General features: G+C 36.3%; 4 protein-coding genes and 1 non-coding gene across 6 annotated transcripts; 3 read left to right on the top strand and 2 right to left on the bottom strand.

The window, feature by feature from the left end:
• The first annotated feature begins 2,228 nt into the window (after positions 1-2,228).
• On the top strand, positions 2,229-6,336 carry LOC140172926 (hevamine-A-like). Its single transcript, XM_025765299.3, has 2 exons — positions 2,229-2,776; positions 5,637-6,336. Exons 1-2 carry the CDS (start codon positions 2,253-2,255, stop codon positions 6,130-6,132), a joined length of 1,020 nt encoding a protein of 339 aa, XP_025621084.2. The 5' UTR covers positions 2,229-2,252; the 3' UTR covers positions 6,133-6,336.
• A 724-nt stretch (positions 6,337-7,060) lies between these two features.
• Positions 7,061-13,053, top strand: LOC112712409 (coiled-coil domain-containing protein SCD2). 2 transcript variants are annotated; one of them, XM_025765295.3, is made up of 17 exons: positions 7,061-7,745; positions 7,859-8,079; positions 8,276-8,351; positions 8,443-8,484; positions 8,557-8,619; positions 9,036-9,085; positions 9,171-9,198; positions 9,319-9,393; positions 9,496-9,606; positions 9,686-9,746; positions 10,346-10,462; positions 10,622-10,743; positions 10,937-11,006; positions 11,341-11,382; positions 11,473-11,513; positions 11,850-11,976; positions 12,652-13,053. In XM_025765295.3, the coding sequence occupies exons 1-17, from the start codon at positions 7,389-7,391 to the stop codon at positions 12,762-12,764; spliced, it is 1,716 nt and encodes a 571-aa protein (XP_025621080.1). In that variant the 5' UTR covers positions 7,061-7,388; the 3' UTR covers positions 12,765-13,053. The 2 variants fall into 2 exon arrangements, with proteins under 2 accessions (XP_025621080.1, XP_025621081.1); XM_025765296.3 differs by having other exon boundaries at positions 7,146-7,745; positions 7,868-8,079.
• A 305-nt stretch (positions 13,054-13,358) lies between these two features.
• On the bottom strand, positions 13,359-14,864 carry LOC112712411 (delta(3,5)-Delta(2,4)-dienoyl-CoA isomerase, peroxisomal). Its single transcript, XM_025765298.3, has 2 exons — positions 14,000-14,864; positions 13,359-13,786 (listed from the first exon to the last, which is right to left on the bottom strand). The coding sequence occupies exons 1-2, from the start codon at positions 14,625-14,627 to the stop codon at positions 13,596-13,598; spliced, it is 819 nt and encodes a 272-aa protein (XP_025621083.1). The 5' UTR covers positions 14,628-14,864; the 3' UTR covers positions 13,359-13,595.
• Positions 14,775-14,846, bottom strand: TRNAQ-UUG (transfer RNA glutamine (anticodon UUG)). Its single transcript has one exon. It is a non-coding gene; the product is annotated as a tRNA-Gln (tRNA).
• Positions 14,865-15,826: 962 nt separating the features above from the next.
• On the top strand, positions 15,827-17,935 carry LOC112709592 (exocyst complex component EXO70C1-like). The gene has a single exon (XM_025761478.1). The coding sequence runs from the start codon at positions 15,827-15,829 to the stop codon at positions 17,933-17,935; it is 2,109 nt and encodes a 702-aa protein (XP_025617263.1).
• The last annotated feature ends 1,891 nt before the right edge of the window (positions 17,936-19,826 follow it).

Below are 19,826 nucleotides of genomic sequence, written 5' to 3'. Positions count from 1 at the left end.
GACCACAGCTTATCCACAACTGTGAAGTTAGACTTTGCCATGGCCGAAGAGATTGGAGTGCACTTTCAAGCTTTGGCAGTGAAGTTAGGCATGGAGGGTGCAGCCGTGCAGCAAGCAATTGAAAGGCAAGTGCTTCTTCCGGCGCCTAACTTGGAGAATCCCAAGTTAGGCGCCACCAAGACCGTACAGCTGGAAGAGAAGTGTATACTATTATATATCGTTGGAAAGCTTTGGAAATTAGGTTTCCAGTGCCGTTGAAATCATGTTAATTGGATCTCTGTAACTCAAGTTATTTCTATTTGAGTGCAAGGAGGTTAGGGTTGACAGCATCATCCGATCCACTTTCTTCCTCTTCTTCTATAAAATTCTATTAAATCCATCCGAATGCTACCTGAAATAACCAAAATTGCACACAAATCAAAGTAGCATTCATAATGGCTAAAAGGTATTCAAATATTGATTAAACTCAACAATTCAAATGCAAATTCATTAGAAAAATGTAGGAAAGATGCTCACGCATCAACACACTAACAGCAAGAGAGAAGAGAGCAGAGAGAGAGAGAGAAAGAGAAGAGAGGAACGGAGCTGTTCTCGTCGCCACACCCTTGCCCTCGTCGTGATTCGCAGCGCCGCCAACTACCACAACGCCCTCCTCGTCGCGATTTGCAGCTCGCCACCACCGCATCGCCGTTCTCGTCGCAATTCGCGGCGTTGCCACCACTGCCGCAGCCCTTTCCATGCGATATGCCACCACCACCGCAGCTCTCCTCCCCTCGCGATTTGCAATTTACCGCCACAGCCCCTCCTCCCCTACCACCGCCGCAGCCCTTCCCCTGCAGTGCTGTTTTAATTTTTTGTTCCTTTTTTTTAATTTTTCAAATGTAAAGGAAGGTGTTTTGCTTCTGTTTATTCCATTGTTGTTGTTGCTGCTTCTGGTTGTTTCTATGTATTCCTTTTATTCCATTGTTGTTGTTGATGCTTTGGTTGCTTCTGCTTTTGTCTGGTTCTATTTTTGCTTCTGCTTTCAATTATGCTTTTGTTATTGTTCTGATTCCATTATCTATTATTATTGTTGTTATTGTTCTGTTGGTTGTTGTTGTTGCTTGATTGTTGTTATTATTCTGCTTCTGCATTTTGCTTCTGTTTCTATGTTTACTTGTGCCTCTGCGCTTCTATTTCTAGTTTTGGGGAAGAAAAAGGGTGGGGTATTTTCGTTCGAAAGACGATTTTAAAATTATGTTAAACCTTTGAGACCATTTTGTAGCGAAAAAAGACCGAAGACGAAATAATTTTTTGATCTCTATGTTAGAAACCAAAATCGTACTTAACCCTTTATAAACAATCCCAAAGAAGATTATTCATTTTTGGGGGTCTTGGGACAAGTTAAACAAAGACAGAGTACCCAACCCAAAAAAAATGTGCAGCCCGGTTCATGGTAAAGAGAATCATATCCTCTGTTGCTGGCTGGCACCGCCTCTACTACTGGTTCACCCTCAAACAAGAGTCTCTTTTGGGTTTGTTTGATTTTTGTATAGGCTTTCTTTTCTCTTTTATTTGCCTTATGCTATTTTTCACTTTTGGGATTTACCAATGATTAAACTCTTAACCTTTTGGATATAGAGCTCTGATACCATGTCATGAAACTACTCATCCCAAAAACTTAAACTGATATAAAAAAGTAACATTAATGATTATATCTCTAACACTTTCCCTCAAACAAGAGTCTCTTTTAGATTTGTTTGATTTTTGCATAAACTTTCTTTTCTCTTTTATCGTTTTTAAATTTCTATCTTTTGTTCTTTTTCTTTTTGTAATTAGTCAAAAAAATGTTTGGAGTTATTTTACAAATATAAAAAGTCTTGTTAGTCATGAGTAAATACATCATAATAAATTGGATTACATTATAAATGCTTTAAGCAACTCCATCATATAAATTTTTTTTTGAGAGCTCCATCAAATATTTTATAAAAAATTTTATAAAAAAATATTTTTAACATCTTTATTCAGGTGTAACAATTATAAGAGGAGTACTAGAGATTTCAACTTTTGTATTTTGTAACTATCAATTAGCCATCAATAATGTTTTTAATGATGTGAGATTACATTCAATAGTAAAAAATCACTCATTCTTTTTTTTATAGTTAAGTGTTGGTCACAAAACACAAAAATTGCTACCCTATACTTTCTCCAATTATAAATAGGTTACTTCCCAATCTCTATGCACCATGCTCTCCGCTAACAACAAAACCGCTATGGCTTCCAACAAGAGTAGTAGAACTCATCAAGCATTAGCATTGCTCCTCTTCTTCCTCCTCACCCTCTCCTCTGCACATGCCAAAGATGGCATAGCCATGTACTGGGGGCAGAAAAATGGCGACGGCACCTTAACCTCCATATGCGACACCGGAAACTTTGAGATTGTGAACCTCGCCTCTCTCAGCACTTTCGGTTGTGGCAGAACTCCAGAATGGAACTTTGCTGGCCACTGTAGACCATGGTCCCGTTGTAAAAAACTCGCACCAGAAATCAAACATTGCCAAAGAAACGGTGTGAAGGTGTTCCTTTCCCTTGGAGGAGCCGATGGGTTCTACTCCTTATGCTCGCCGGAAGATGCCAAGAGCGTCTCCGACTATCTTTACAACAACTTCCTGAGTGGCAGAAAGGGACCATTTGGGAGTGTGTACCTTGATGGCATTGATTTGGACATTGAAGGTGGTTCAAACCTTTATTGGGATGACTTAGCTAGAGGACTCGATACACGCAGAAAGCAAGACAGGTGCATACTCCCAAATATTTATCATTATTATACAACTTTTACCAACACTTTTAAAAAAATTACTAAAATTGCAGCCTAGGCCTGGGGTAGATGGCCACTTTGTGTACCTTCCATAGAGCTGCACCGGGTTCAAGTCCTTGTGGAGGAATATAGAACCATTTATGTGTATTCCCATATAGTGTGTGTGAGTGAGTTGTGTGAGTGTGTAATACATGGGTGTATGAATGTAATGCTTAGGATTGGGGTTGTCCAATCCATTTGACCAAAAAAAAAAAATACTAAAATTAATTTCATCATATCTTTTTACATTTTTGCAACATCCTTTGTTTTTATGTTTTTATATTAAAAAGCATAGTACATGCTAATCTTAAATTTTATATATAAACTATTAATATAAATATAATAAATAAATGAATAAAACTTATTTAATTAATTAAAAATATTATAAAAAATAAAAAAATATTATTTTAATTTTAATATAATTACTATAATCACCGTAATAATAGTCATCATAAGTCATAACATACATGGCGTTAAAGCAGTTAAGACTTAAGAGTCATATGTTTCTCTTTTATAATATTAGTTATCGCAACTAAATTAATCATCAAGATATCAATGCAAGAGAAAAGTTTAAAAGTCAACGATTTTAATCAATAATTTAATATTTTTAATTTAACTAGTATTATATTTTTAATTAATACTTTTAAATATTAATTATTGATAATAAAAAATAATATTATCATTTTGAACTTATATTTAGTCCATAATAATTTACATTCATATTTAAAAAGATTCGCATACAAAAATCACATATATAATTTATATTTATATATAGTAAAATTTACATACATAAATAAATATAATTTGAATTCCGTTAAAAAGATAATAAAAAATTTTAATAATAATGTGTACAATAAATTAATTTATTAATTCATAGTAGATTAAAAAATAAAAAACACTTCGTAATATATGACAAAAATAACTATCAAATTTTAAATCCTCCAATTTCAAATTTTAAATTTTAACAACATGATTTTCGCAACTCCAACAACGCCATGACCTCCCCAGCAGCCACAACAACGCCATGAACCCCTCCCCCAATTAAAATAATCATCCGGTTAATATATAAAACTAATCACTCCTCAAAATGTTTAGTCTTAATGCTTCAAGCAAATCTAATAAAATAATTATCCAAATGCTCATTAAAACAACCATCTGCGTATCTACTGTATTGAATATTCAAATTATTTTAATTGTACTTACGTAAATAATTATCCACATTAGGCATAAAAATAACCATCTACCGACCTACTATAATGAACATCCGCATAAAAAAAGACTTTCACTTGTGTACCTGATTGATATCTTGTAGGAGTTGTAAAGCACAATTGCCATTTGAAGGAATATAATCATCAATGGTTATTGATGATGGTATAGCAGAATTTTCTTCACTCATCGTGCTTGCGTGAAGAGAAGAGAAGGGCTTCCGATTTTCGAATTTGCTACCACGGTGTGCCAACGGAGGTTTAGCGGTGACCAGTTGCGGCTGCGGCTAGATCCAGAGGGTGCAGCGTTGAATGGTTGCCGGTTGCGCGGTAACCCGACGTGGCCACGGCGACGGGGGAGAAAGGAAGGGCCTACCGAGAAATCCGATACGCCAACGGAAAGACCAGGTGCAATTTTGGTCGGTCAGGGGTTGCTACAACGTCAATGTCAGGCACCGATGGATGGTAAGTTTTGATGAGATGTTGAATAACTGTAAATATTAAAACGTTTTTTTGTGACTTAAATAAACTAAATAAAGAAAAAGTACAAGAAAAACAAAGGAATTGCTTAAATAGAATAAGACTACTTTTAAACTCATCTCAAGGAGAAGGAAGTTTTAGATGATGAAGTTGTGACCTCATTGTCATCTTTGCCATGGTGTTTGCCATTGTGTTTACATCTCTCGTAATCAAACGAAAGTCCACACGCCAATTCCAATGCATGATATCTCTTATTTTGAACACCAACGGATTAATAAACCCAAAACTATCTTGGTGATTAGTAACAAGATTAAACGCTTTCACATAATCCATCTCACAAATAACATCTCGCTGACCCACATCCCAAGCTAAGAGATATCCTATCTAAATAACAAACAATCAATTCCTTTTGAAAAATACTATTACTCTCAATCATTTCCAAACATCTCATTTGCCAATTCCCATTACAATCTCTAATAACGCAAACAAAATCAACACTATCACCCGAATCAGGATAACTAGCATCACAATTAATCTTGAAGGTACCAATGGTGGAAATTCTAAAAACCATTTAGAATAAAGAGAAAGGACATACGTTATAATTCAGAAGTATTCTTAAACTCCGTTTCTGAAGCTAATGCCAGAGAAATCACTTTTTTCAGAGGCCAAGTTTCATGAGGATTGAATATGTCATTATTCCTTATTCGCCATATCCACTAAAGTCTCAAAAGAACTTGAACGGATACTTTATACTATGATATAAGAACCAATTCTTCAAATTTAGAAAATGACAAAAAGTATCCAACCTATACTATACAAATTGAATTTTTAGAATACATATTAAAACATTTAATTATTAATCCTAATTTTTTAAAATTTAAATTTTAAAATTAATAAAAAAGTTAATTATTAATTATAATTTAATTTTTTTATTTTACTCCTATTATACATATTATATACTAAAATCATTATCTCTCTATACTTTTTCATATAAAGTAACAAAATTTATTTATTCTTAGTATTTATACTAATCAATTACCTACTAAAATTTGTTTAAATCTACTGACTCAGAGATTTTCTGACACCAAAATATTTTGGATGTGTTACTTCTGTAGGTACTTTTACTTGTCGGCAGCACCAGAATGTTCCTTCACAGATCACTACCTTGATACCGCCATTAGAACTTGGCTTTTCGATTACATATTCGTCCAGTTCTACAACAACCCTCCATGCCAATATAGTAACGGCGACGCATCTCGGCTCTTATCTTCTTGGAATACATGGACCTCCTACGTGAAGCGAAATAACACGGTGTTTATGGGGCTACCCGCAGGACCTGATGCAGCTCCCAGCGGTGGCTATATTTCACCGCAAGATCTGTGTACTAAGGTTCTTCCAACCATCAAGCACACTCCTAACTATGGAGGCGTCATGCTATGGGATAGGTACCGCGATATTACTAACCACTACGGCGATCAAATCAAGGATTGTGTTGAAGTTGATGATAGTGTTAGGGGGTCCCAAACATTGATGGCAACGTTATCAAACACTGTATATGAATGTGTATCTGCAGCTTTCAACCGCATCGTACCGAAACTAAGACCCTTTTAGAATGAATATCTGCTATGTAATGATGGAATAATAAGTGGTGGTGATGAATGATGATTACTTATGAGTTATATGCAATCAATATCATCATCACCTTAGCTTCTTCAGGCTTTGATTCTTGTGATCAAAGTATGTTGATGCTGTTATGCATGTACTGGTTTTTGCTTTGAATTGAATAATAATAATAATATAAAGGTTTCATACGTAGACCTACTCTAATTTTAGTTAATTGCGTTATCTCTATGACTCTATCTCTAGTCAAAATTTATCATATTTAATTTGATTAAACAACATAATCTAATCTAGAAGTTTAGATATGAAGTATTTGATAGTGATTGTATGGTCGGTGGGGTATACTCTCATTGATAGAGAACAAACTTCTGATTCACTTCTAATTTACGTGTTTCCACATATCTCAACAATTTTGTTAATCACGTGATAAAAAAAGGTTTCAGAAAACTTTTGAAATCATAAAATAATTTTAAAGAAATACAAATTTAACAACTAGAAAGAATTAATTAACCTTTTTTTTTGGACCTGAATGTTACTGTTAAATTATTATTTTTCAATAGGTTTTGGGCTTTTGGTTTGATAAAAAGTTTTTGTAAACTTCTTTCAACTTTCAAAAACGTTCTTATATCTGGGAGTCTGGCCCAAACATAAAGGAGGATCTTGCCCAAACTAGAGTATCTACTCACTTACTGTAGCCATGGTTGACAAGCCCAAAACCATTGCCATGAAAAAAGAACACACTTTCTTACAACGAGTGACACAAATTGCTTGATTTTAATAATTTAATTAGTATAGTGTTGATTTTGGTTAGTAATTCAGTACAAGTATAACGTGTCCCTTCTAATTAATTTGCACACTTTACTAATTTAACTTCCCAAAAAACCAAAAAATGGCGGTGAGAGTCTGAGAGAGAGTTGCTCACTTGCTCCAAAAAACATTGAAGACTATAGAGCGAGTGTGTGCGGGACCCTTCTTTATAATGGGTTCCTCTTTCTCGTTGCAGTGTCCCGGTCGTAGTAGAGTCATGAGTTATGACCTCTTAACATTCAGCTGTACCATTCAAAAAAAGAAAAAAAGTTTGTCATATTTGATAATGAGAATGAGAATCGAGTAAAAAAGCAAAGCAGTGTAAAGTGTAAACCAAAGTAAAGACTAAAGAGGCTCACAGTCACTTGACTTGGGAATATTTCTTTTCAGGAAGAGGAAGACGAAGAGGTTTCATTAGCATTTAGCATTAAGCATTTTTGATGGTGATGGAGCGTAAAGGAAGTGAGAGCCCGGTTTCTGTCAGGCAGTGGAGCAGTGAATCTAGCTCTCTTTCTTCACGTAATGGCGCTGCTGGCCATGCTCGCTCCTCCTCCCTAACTCTCACCGGAAACAATGGAATCTCAACCGTCAAGAGGAATCAAAATGTTGCCGCCAAAGCCGCCGCTCAGCGCCTCGCACAGGTCATGGCTTCCCAGACCGCCGACGACGACGATGACGACGACGACGACGATCTCGGATTTCGCTACACTGCTCCTCCACCTCTCTCTCTATCCAGGAATGCCATCAAATCTACCAGCAACATCACCTCCCGCACTCGTAGATCTCCCTCTCCTGCGGTGCGTTCTTCTTTCCTTTTCCTTTTCTTCCTCGTTTAGTTGCTACTTGTTACTCTAACCGACTAACTAAATACTTTGGATTCTTTAATGCTGTGAATTGCTATATTAATTAGTTACCTCAGAATCCTGTGGTTCTGGAAGAAGCACCAGCATCAGCGTCGTATCTTCGTCCGGCTCCGGCACTATCACCAGCACCGGCACAATCACCTACAGTGAATAGACCACCGCTCAGCCTCAGGACTCCTACTCTGGCCGCAGCAGCAGCAGCAGCTCCAGCTCCAGCTCCAGCTCCACTCGACCCTCTCATTCGCTCCAATAAGCCAAAGGATAAAAGGTAAATTTAACTAACTACCACTCTCACGCTCACTCTGGCTCATTCCTCTGCATTACAAATTGTTTATTTCTAGTTCTGATAAGACGCGAATGCTTCCTTAGTTGGATTTGGATATTTTAATATGAAAACTGCAATAACAATTTTGAGCTCCTCTATCTGCATTATCATGTAACTCGGTTTAGCGGAATATTTACAGGTTTCCGTTTGACTCTGGCCTTGTTCAGCCAAAAGATTCAGGAGGAAACCGTGATGCTTCTGCACTTCTTGATGAGGTTAGTTGTTTCTTGTACCACACCTTTGGTATGCATTTCCCATAAAAGAGGATTTGTATGTTTCGAATTGAGGTATCTTCTCTGTCTGCAGGTTGATATGCTCCAGGAAGAGAATGAAAGCATTCTTGACAAGGTATTCTAATATTATCTCTTTCTCCCTCGTGATGCTGATAGTACTAACCTTGGTTGAAACTGATACACACAGCTCAGAGTTGAGGAAGAGAGATGCAAGGAAGCAGAGGCCAGAGTTAGGGAGCTTGAGAAACAGGTACTTGCTTTATTTCTTTCTTGGTATATGATTGAGGTTTACTAAATGATTGTCCTTGTTCTCTGTTGACATGCTTAAATAGTTTCACCTATAAGTATAAATGATAAAACTTTTTTGCTTCTATTTTACTTCTGAAATTTATTATATTTATGTTTACATGCCTATTGTGAAAAAGATGGTAGAAACTCACTCTAGATTGGTTGGTCACGTGTGAAGAGACTTGTAAAGAGTAGTTTGATTGGAGGGTAGCCTTGTATATTGAGGTAGAGGACACCATAACATTGTTTGATCTTCATGTATCCAACTCCACTTAGTTGCAAAAGACTTGATTGTTCTTGTATGTGTGTTATGAGACAATTCAGATTTCTGCATTTGCGGTGTTTAATTAATTAATCTCTTTATTTTGGAGTCTGCAGGTAGCTTCTCTTGGAGAAGGTGTATCTTTGGAAGCTAAACTTTTGAGCAGGTTAGTGAATTATATCTTAACTCTTTCAAGTGGATTTTCTTTCACTTAATAGTATATATGACACACCTGCATTATGACATTGCAGAAAGGAAGCAGCATTGCGCCAAAGAGAGGTAATGTGGGAATAACTTGAAGTGTAGATGTGTGTATCATAAAAGAAGTATGTATACTTCACAGAGAATGGAGCTATTGTTCACCAAATAGTAGCATGTACCATCTCTTGTTGGATACAGGCTGCACTTAAAAATGCCAAAGACTCTAAGGATGGAATTGGTAAGGAAATCACATCTCTGAAGGCTGCAGTTGAGGTACATATGCTTTCTTCCCCCCTTGATTATTGCCAGCATAAATATTTTTTCTAAGAATTATTCCTCTCTTGTTATATGTTGAAATGATTTCTTCTCCAACAGAACGCAAAAGTTGAAGTGGCAGCTGCTGTGAGCCAGTTAAATGGAGCTGAATCTGAAGTGAAAGCTCTTCGGTCAATGACACACAGAATGATATTAACTCAGAAAGAAATGGTATGTAATTCCCCAGTTGCAGGAGTCGGTTGGGATATGCTAGTTATTTGGGAAACTTACTGATAAATTGTCTTTTCAGGAGGAAGTTGTTCTTAAGAGGTGTTGGCTTGCTCGGTATTGGGGTTTAGCTGCAAAATATGGTAAGCTGCTGTTTGGTTTAGCTTTATTTTTAATTTATTTTCTTCTGGGGATGTGGGATTATGGCATCCATTCCTGACATGACCTAGAAGCCATTTTAATATCAATTGTTCAATATGTTAATCAATTTGGAACAAACTTGAATGAACTCTTGAAGATTTTTATCATCGTTTTCAATTGTATTCACTGTTTGTGAATTTTTTAGATCTTAATGTTGTGACTGTTAACAAGTTTCAAGCTATGATACTGTGGCAAAATCTAATCTATGTTGACTTCACCGACTGAATACAAGGCTTAGCTGTTGTTATTGTTGTTTATGTTGTGCTTTATTGTAAATAGTTTCATACCCAAATTTCATGTCCAGTAAAATGGTGGGGTTGGGCAAGGAACTTAACAACAAACATAAAACTTAATGAATCATCAGGACATTGATAAAGAATATGGTTGTGTTAGTATTTTAATCTTTGGTCATAGTATACGTGTTAGCATACACAATGTTTTGGGTGTTTATCTATTATTCTAGCATGAATATGAATTAGCTGATTTTAATAAGTCATTACTGCTAAATTTTATTTTGTGTAACATTTGCTATGGATTATAGGCATCTGTGCAGATGTTGCAGTTTCAAAGTATGAACTTTGGTCATCATTAGCCCCTCTTCCTTTTGAGGTTGTCCTTTCTGCAGGACAAAAAGCTAAGGAGGAATGCTGGGAAAAAGGCATGAAATAAAGACTTCTTACTCTTCATTTCATACTAATTTGTCAGCGTTATAGGACAAATCTGTGCTCATGTTATTTCTTCTTTAATAATAATTTTTACTGTTCTGTTTCGTGAACCCTTGGTTTTTCCAGATATAATTATAATCAGTTTTAAGCAGGTGATGAAGCCCCAGATAAGAGGAGCAAACTTGTTCCAGATTTGAATGATCTTACTGGAGAAGGAAATATCGAGAGTATGCTTTCAGTTGAAATGGGACTGAAGGAGCTTGCATCTTTAAAGGTTTCTTTGAATGCATTGGTTTTCTTGTTTTCCTAACATTCCTCTACCGCACATTTTTATAATTAAACCCTTTAAAATTTTCATGTTTTTGTTTAGAAGGCATTGTGTTTGCTGCTTTGAATTCCCAATCAATAGTTGTCGTGCATAACCTGTCAAATCATTTTTCCTTTCTCATTTTGGTTGCTTACTTAAGGTTGAGGATGCTATTGTGCAAGTATTAGCCCAACAACGTCGTCCAAGTTCTGCTCGACAATCTGTCTCAGGTATGCATTCCCGCATTCATCACTATTCTAGTTAGTTTCTATTCTTAGTTTGAGTGACTGTCTACGGTCTACCTATAGACAAGGGTGAGTACCCCATTCCATGGCCAGGGTATGGCAAAAGTGAGCAGCCTTACAAGTGAAGTGCTTCTGTCCTTATCTGTTAAACCAGTACACGCATATTTTGACTTTATAGTTATAGGACAACAGGGGAAGTATATGACCTTGAAAGCACATTTGACTTCTCTCTATTGGCCTTTTTCTATACGCAATAAAATGTGCTTGCCATTTTAACTAATAAATAAATTATAACATTCACACCCTTTTGACATTATAGATATTAAATCACCAGGGGACCCGAAGTTCATGGAAGCCTTTGGTAAGTTTCTCCCACCTACTATTTGCTGAATAAATATGTCTCTTTCTTGCAAATAATAAGGCTATTCTAAATGTCATTGTCTTTATGTAGAATTAAGTCCAGAGGAGTCTGAGGATGTTCTTTTCAAGGAGGTACAAATCTCCCCTTTTCCGAGTTAACAAATGGGGTTTAGCTCTCCCTTAATTCGTGATTTTTTATCTTTGATTGTTTGTGTTTTCTACAAGTTATTCTCTTCTGCATTATAGATAAATGGTTCTTTTAGTTTGATTTACATGTACAATTTTTAAATCATTAACAACACCTATTAATCTCTCAACCCTTTTCATTTTATCGATTGGTGGATTATAACCAGTAGGGATTGATGACCAATAGTTTATGTTTATTCTCACTATTCTCTATGCCAAACAAGAAATATAATTTGCAGTACTGAAACATGCCGTCTAAATTAAACTGTTCTATATGGACAGGCTTGGCTTACATATTTTTGGAGAAGAGCAAAGGCTCATGGTATAGAGGAGGACATTGCCAAAGAACGTCTTCAGTTTTGGATTGGTCGAAGTGTGCATTCTCCTACCTCGCATGATGCTGTTGACGGTAGTGCTGACACATTTATTTTAATTAGTTACTTTGTACACAGTTATATAGATGTATCAATTCGTGCCATCTTAGGTGGTTTGTAAGTAGAATGATCAGTTGTTTCACCATTAATCTTCCCCCATTTTAATGAATTCTTTTTTTATAGGAAAAAAAAAGGGGGAAAATTCACTATCAATTATCCGAGTGAACTTTTGCTAATGTTCCACTTTAATCATACAAGACAAAGCTGCATAACACCTCATTATGTGCATGGAGTCTGAATTGATAGCCTGAGTCTAGACTAGGGAAACGACAATGAAGGAGAGAGTCGTAGTGAATCATGGACACTTGTATTACTGGGCTTGTAGTAGCCACTATTTTTTTCCCCGGGTCAGGTGTAGTAGCCACTTGTATAAGACAAAGCATTGCACTTTTTTCCATCTACCATCCAGGCATCTACCATATAAATAGTTGGTCCTTCTCCCTGATTTCTGTTTTCTGTTTTCTGTACCCATTCACCCCGGTGGTGCTAAATTAGTTCACATCTGAATTCAACTATGCTGGCATATGCACTTAATAGGTTATGCTTTATTTTTCGTCCCCATTTTGCACTTCATACTTCATAGGAATGAATTCTTGTTATTATACTTGAGAGTATTTCCAATTTGTCATTCGTTTATTTTCAAATTTCAGTTGACCAAGGACTTTTGGAGCTCAGGAAACTGGGGATTGAACATCGACTCTGGGAAGCATCCAGGAAAGAAGTTGATCACGAATATACTATTGCACCAAAATTAACGACTTGACCTGAAATTAATGTTTAGTTAATTTCCTTTCATAGGTTTTTGACGTATTATATATACGAATGTTGGATTTAATCTTCCACTTACAAATTTGCCTCACACAATGGTGTTCAAGCGAGTTTATCCCACGTCTAGCATTAAGCTTTTTAACTATTTTTATAACACTTTTCAACAAAATTTAGGATCTTATGACACTCTAGTGCATTTCATTTACCCCTGTTTGGATGAGGCAAATAATATTGATAGCCCGTCAGAACAATGAGATAACATGCAATAATATTTTCAACCAAAACTGTGTCCAATATGATGTTTAGGAAAGTTTGGTTTTACATGACTTTGAGCGATGTAGAAGCTCAGCATGAAATTTGTGTTGGTTAAGTTTGAGATGGCAACAAGTCCTGGGTATGATGGACGAACTTCAATAATGGAAATATGGTCCTCTTGCATGCACCTTAATGTAGCATTGCTACAATTTCATGGAACAGCAACCATTTCTCATATTCAAGAGGTTCCTGCTTCTCATTTGTTATTGATACTAACTATTGCGGGAGAAGACCACGATGAAATCTCTAATGAAGAAGGTCTACAAAACTTAAATAAGAGAATGTATGTCATCTATTTATTTTTTGAACTGTATGTTCGTGATTTGAAGGATAACGATCATAAAGGAAGTGTTAACTCAGCTTCTACTATATCTTAAACGTGCAACAATAATTTGCATGTCTAAAAAATATATTTCTTTGGCACTTCCATATATGAAAATAGATTATAGAGCTTTATCCTGAATATCTAGTAACAAACGAAATGCATGTCACTCCCTCCAACAATTTTAAGTCACAGCTTCGAGAAAACTGGCTTTCGTTTCTGCAGTTGTGCTGCTACTGCTTCAGTTAAATCACTTGACAACAATCTGGCAGAATTCATGGTTGCAACAAAGTCCAATCCCTGATCCACAGTTAAGTCCCTACTTTTAAGCAGCACTGTTTTTGTCCCCATGATTGCAATGGGAGACTTGGCAGCAATTTCTGTCAAGTATCAAAATCACCAACTATATCAGGAAACTTACCATGTCATGAATGAAATATGAAGTGATGCCAATAACAATTTAGATGAACCACTTCACTCGAGTAGTGTAGTGTAGCAGACTATAGACTCTTAAGTATTAATTCTATAGTGTATAAATCAATTTCATAATAAGGTCATCCAATTAGACTAAAATCGATAACATGAACACTGACCCTGAGCAAGAACCGAGACAGCTTGATCGAGGTCATCTTTGGAAGGGAAAGCGCGAGAAACGAGGCCCAACTGCTTAGCCTCGGAACCGGAAAACCGGCGAGCTGTCAAGGCCAACTCCATGGCGTTACCGTAGCCAACAATTAATGGCAGTCTCTGAAGAGTGCCGAGATCAGCAGCCAGGGCCAAATCAACCTCCTTCACCGAAAAGAACGCGTCCTCCGTGCAATACCTTAAGTCACAGGCTGTCACGATGTCAATTGCACCACCGATGCAAGCGCCATGGATACTAGCAATCACTGGCTTCCGGCACCGCTCCAACGCCGTGATGGAATCTTGCATCGCCAGGATCTGCCGACGGAGACTCTCCCCGGCATCGTGGTAGGACTGCGAGATAGATTTCAACTGGGAAATGTCGATGCCGGAGCAGAAGTGATCACCGGCGCCGGATAACACGATGACGTTGACGTCACGGTTGTGGTCCAGGGCATACAGGGCTTTGGGGAACTCAGTGAAGAAATCATGCGTCAGAGCGTTGCGTTGTCTCGGACGATTCAAGTAAAGGTGGAACACCCCTGATTTGGGGTTCTTCTCTACTACCTCTAGGGTTTTGTATTTCTCATCCGCCATTGATTTCCCTAATTTTCTTCTTCCACTTCCCGACAAGGCAGGCACATTTCTTAGTTTCTATTTACTTCACTTTCATAAAGATAAAACTTTTCTTGTCCAAATTTAAGATTTTAAAAAAGAATTTAGCTAACATAAACAAAAAAAAACAGGTCCTACCGGGAGTCGAACCCAGGTCGCTGGATTCAAAGTCCAGAGTGCTAACCACTACACCATAGAACCGATTGTGATTTTTTGTCCAGAAAAGATTTAGTGATACTCTTCTGTATGCCTTATATACTAGCAAATAAAAAACAAAAACGAGTAATTTGTATAGTAAAATGATTATAAATTATCCTATTAATTCTAAATTAAAAAGACTTGGAAATTTTTTTATTTTGCTATGTTTTCAAAAATTAAATATACATATAAATTTTTATCCATTTAAAAATTAGAAGGATTAATTAAAACTTTTATTATTACTAAATTCACCTTTTCTTTGTGAGTTAGAGACTTTCAATGAGTTGAGAGGAAGCTAAGGCACATATCATTACCCTTATTATGTGGTAACATTTTGAGCAATGCTAGGGGCAGTAATTTTTGTGATTGTTAGCCATCAATTAGCCATCAATAATGATTTGATGGTGTGAGATTTCATTCAATGGCTCACACCATAAAACTATTGCGCTAAACTTTTTCTTTTTAAAAAATTACCGAAATAATTGTCAATTACTTTTTATGAGCTAAAATGGAACATTTGAAACTATGAAGAGGGAGCAGCCCGTAAGAGGCGCAGAAGATCCAAATTATGCGCAGTTGAAAGAGCTTTGGGATAGAAATGGATGGACAGATTTCTTGCAAAATATTGGAATAGTTTCTTACTTTACTATATACGTCAATGGTAAAGAATTTACCATGTCATCTCCACCAAAATAGGCAAAATAGCTAAAGGAAACAAAAAAAAAAAGAGAGAGAGAAGAAAGTAAAAAAAAAAGAAAAAAAACATGAGATAGAATTACACAAATAACTAAAAACATCAAAGGCCATAATTTTTTTTTGAAAAAAAAAAAAAAAACAGGAGCAGGAATACGGAGCCCCATGCATGTCCATGAAAGACATTAGAGCTCTGAATTTGACTGATGAATCTGAAGAACAATACAAACAAGAGAAAAATTTGTAGCTAATGGCATGTGGCAATATGCAATAGCGTTAGCATTATTAGTATGGAGAAATCCTTCAGTTTTTCATCATATCATTTTAGCGCTGCTTCTCAGAAACAGAGAGACAAGGATTTGGAATCATCATCATCCATTCGCGGCGGCCCGCAATGGAAATCAGCCGGAGGAGAGGAGGAACTGGCGGCATTCTTCCACGACCACGACACCATCCTACAAGTTTCCGAGGAAGTGGATGGTTTCCTTGAAACCAGTGCTACCACTCCTCCTCTTCTACATGTCCCTGATTGCGTTCACCGTCTAACCAAGATATTGGATTCCATGGTGTATAGATACAACACCGGTAAAAGCAAGTTGGGAAAAGATGCAGAAGATGATGACTTGTTTCTCGCCGTTGTGGATCGCATCTCAAAGATCTCTGCTATTCTCTCTACCTTCCCCTGTGATCCCTCTGTCTTGGACAAAACTACCTTCTCCTTGGAAAAAGCTATGTCGTTCTTGGAGAAACATCTCTGCACCATTTTACAGGATCCAAAATCATCCACCACCACCACCACCCCTACCTCCAGCAACCACGGCAGCTTTCGATCCGGATCCGGATCCGAATCCAAACCTAAACCTCCTAAAAAATCATCTTCCTTCGGTTCTCTTACTCAAGTTCATGATGCGGCGCTTTGTTCTCCCTTTGACCTTGTAAATCTCAGTGATCCTCCTATCATACCTACTCTATCGTCTCATCAGGATCAAGATCAAGATACATCGTTCCCTGCATTCTCTCCGGAGAAAGTTTCACTCATGAACAAGATCGCCACCTCCATGATCGCCGCGGGATATCAAACGGAGTGTTGCGTGGCTTTCGCCAGCTTCAGGAGGATCGCCTTCAAAACCGCGCTGCAAGAGTTCGGGTACGTGAGCGTAGGCATGGAAGAGATCCATAAAATGCAATGGGAAATGCTGGAAGGAGAGATTGCCACGTGGAACAACGCGGTTCGACATTGCATAACCGTTTTGTTCAACGGCGAAAAAAAGCTCTACGCCTCAGTTTTCCCCAATCAACAATCCATATCTCAAAACCTCTTGAGCGATCTTGCACGCGCCGTAATCATTCATTTCCTGAACTTCGCACAAGGTGTCGTGTTAACATTGCTCACCGTAGAGAAGCTGTTCAAGTTTCTAGACATGTATGAGACGCTGAGGGACGTGGTGGAGATCGCCATCGCCGACGGTTCTTACTTAGAGAGGTGCAGGAAGGAGCTGGCGCACGAGATAGCCACCACCAAGCTTCGAATAGCAGAGGCCACCATGGCCATGTTTCGCGACTTGGAAAATTCTGTTAAGGGTGACAACGACAGGGTTCCGGTTCCAAACGGCGCAATTCATCCATTGACGCGCTATGTGATGAATTATCTGGAGTATGCTTGCGAGTACAAGGACACATTGGAACAAGTTCTGCGACAATGCCTTCATGATGATTATCATAGTTGCCGTTATTACAGTCCTATCCGCAAAATCGAGTTAGAGGAGGACGATGGAACGCCTAAGAATTCAGCCTTGGCGATTCAGTTAATGACAATCATGGACCTGTTGAGCTTGAATCTTGAGTACAAGGCCATGTTGTATAAGGATTTTGCATTGAGAAGTGTTTTCTTGATGAATAATGGGAGGTACATAGTGCAGAAGGTGAAAGGTTGCAAAGATCTTCACCAATGCATGGGTGACAATTGGTGTAGAAAGAGGCAATCCGGGTTAAAACTGCACCATAAAGATTACCGGACAGAAACATGGTCTAAGGTTTTGAACTGCCTTAGTACAGATGGACTTCAAGGAAACACGAGTAGTGTGTTAAGCCCGAGAGCCAATAAAGATAAAAAGCCGAAACAAGAGGTAAAAGATAAGTTTAAACGTTTCAATAGCACGTTTGAAGATATATATAAAACGCAGAGTTCTTGGGTGGTTAGTGATGAACAGCTTAAGTCTGAGCTCAGAGCTTCAATAGCTGCTTTGGTGATCCCAGCTTACCGCTCCTTTTATGGCAGATTCAAGCACCATTTAAATTCTAGTAGACATGTTGACAAGTATATTAAGTATCATCCTGAAGATATTGAGGCTTTAATTGAAGAACTATTTGATGGGGGTACTTCTAAAAGGAAATCGTGATACTGTTTATTTTTATACAAGACTCATCAATAATCAACCATGCTTCATTTTCACACGTGATGTTCTGCTCTATCTCCATTTCTTAATAATATTTATCATTTTTAATGTAAATAGTGTTTACTAATCAACAAAGTGTCATGAAAATGCATTTATTGATGATCTTATTAGCAAATTAGTTAGGTGATTTGTTTTGCTGTCTCCTTCAATTAAGGGGGTTCGGGACGCTTTTTTTTTTATTGGCATCACTATGGTGCATCCTGGACCAATTGTAATTTAGTATAAATTAGTGCAATTTGTCTTAATCTATCTTCTCTATTTTTAATACTTAGATCGACTGTGGTACCGCATTTTTGTTCCTCTTTGCATTCCCTAGAACAATTTCAATGTGTTATTCCGAATTAAATTTTATAGTAAAACATATAAATGTTCGGTGACCAGTATAACATGCCATTGAAAGTAGGTTTTGGATTTGGTTATCTTTAGGAAAACAGTTACTATAGAATATGTTTTGCGGTTTGTACTAGGTGATAATTGTGTTTAGTAGATGTGCATGTGACCATGTTAAACTGTTGTTTTATTGTGTTTGTTGTTGTATCTCATGATTATTGATCCATTTTTCATGACATAGTAAAAGGAGATGGATTAATAGTCGTTGAGGGTGCCTTTCATTTCATGGGTTGTAACTAAAATCTAAACAAAAATGTTTCTCAACTATTGTTTCTTACTAACAAGTAAGAATATACTTTGAAAGAGGAAATTGTATAAGCTATTTGCAGAAGCCAAAGAATATTACAACCTCGGTGGTGAACTACTTTGTAAAGAAGGAAGATTGACTTTGACATGCGCAAATACATTATTCACTTATGAAACCCTGATTTTCCCTTATGATGCAACTTGCAAGTCATGTTTTAGTGTTTAGTTATTGCTCGATGCAATCTAATTCCACTCGTCAGTTTTTTCTTATTAATGTATTTTTTTTATAAGAAATAATAAGTGACCAATATTTTTTCTTTGTTTTTATCTTATATATATATAAACCAACATTAATTAACTATCTATTTTTTATTATTAAAAATATTGACTTTCTAGTATTAATGAGACAATTTATGTCATAATAATAATAATAATAATAATAATAATAATAATAATAATAATAATAATAAACAATACAAATACATTTTTCATTTTTTTTAAATAATTTAGCTTCTATTGTGGTAATAAAAATTAAAATATATATCCAAATAGATCCCTGAAAATTTTTGTATTGGCCATTTTTGTCCCGAAGAAAATTTTATTATATTAAAGTCTCTGAATTTTACAAAAATAGATATATAAGTCCTTACCTTAATTAGATTTATTGTTTTCATTTGAATAAATAGGTCTTGAAAAGTGTGACGCAATATTTTATATGTCTTATGTTTGTAAAGTTCAGTAACCTCAACATAATAAATCTTTTTTGGGGATGAAAATGTTCGATGTAAAATTTTTCAGAGACCTATTTAGATATATACTCTAAAAATTAATATAATGCAAAGAGACATAAGTCTCTAACTAATTAAAAATATAAAAATATCCTTCATTTTTTAAAATATGAGACAATTAAGTCCATCCGTGTAAAATATATAAGAACAAATAGGTCTTTTAGAAGAACTTAGATATCTCATGTTTTAAAAAATAAATGATATTTTTGTATTTTTAATTAATCAAGGACTTATTTGTCTTTGAAATAACAAATCAAAGACCTATTTGTCGTTTTCTCTTGATGTTATTTTAGTTGATTTTTAAGTTTTCAAAAGACTGATTGTCCATATTTTTTTCATACCAAACTATTTTTAAGGTGATTATTCACTTAAAGAATAAAGAAAAGGACAAATAGGTCTCTATTTTTTTT

The sequence above is a fragment of the Arachis hypogaea genome, chromosome 9 (assembly GCF_003086295.3).
Source record: "Arachis hypogaea cultivar Tifrunner chromosome 9, arahy.Tifrunner.gnm2.J5K5, whole genome shotgun sequence".
In the NCBI taxonomy this organism is placed as follows: Eukaryota; Viridiplantae; Streptophyta; class Magnoliopsida; order Fabales; family Fabaceae; genus Arachis; species Arachis hypogaea.
Note: the sequence above shows the minus strand (reverse complement) of the source record. Positions and strands in the feature narration are given on the sequence as shown.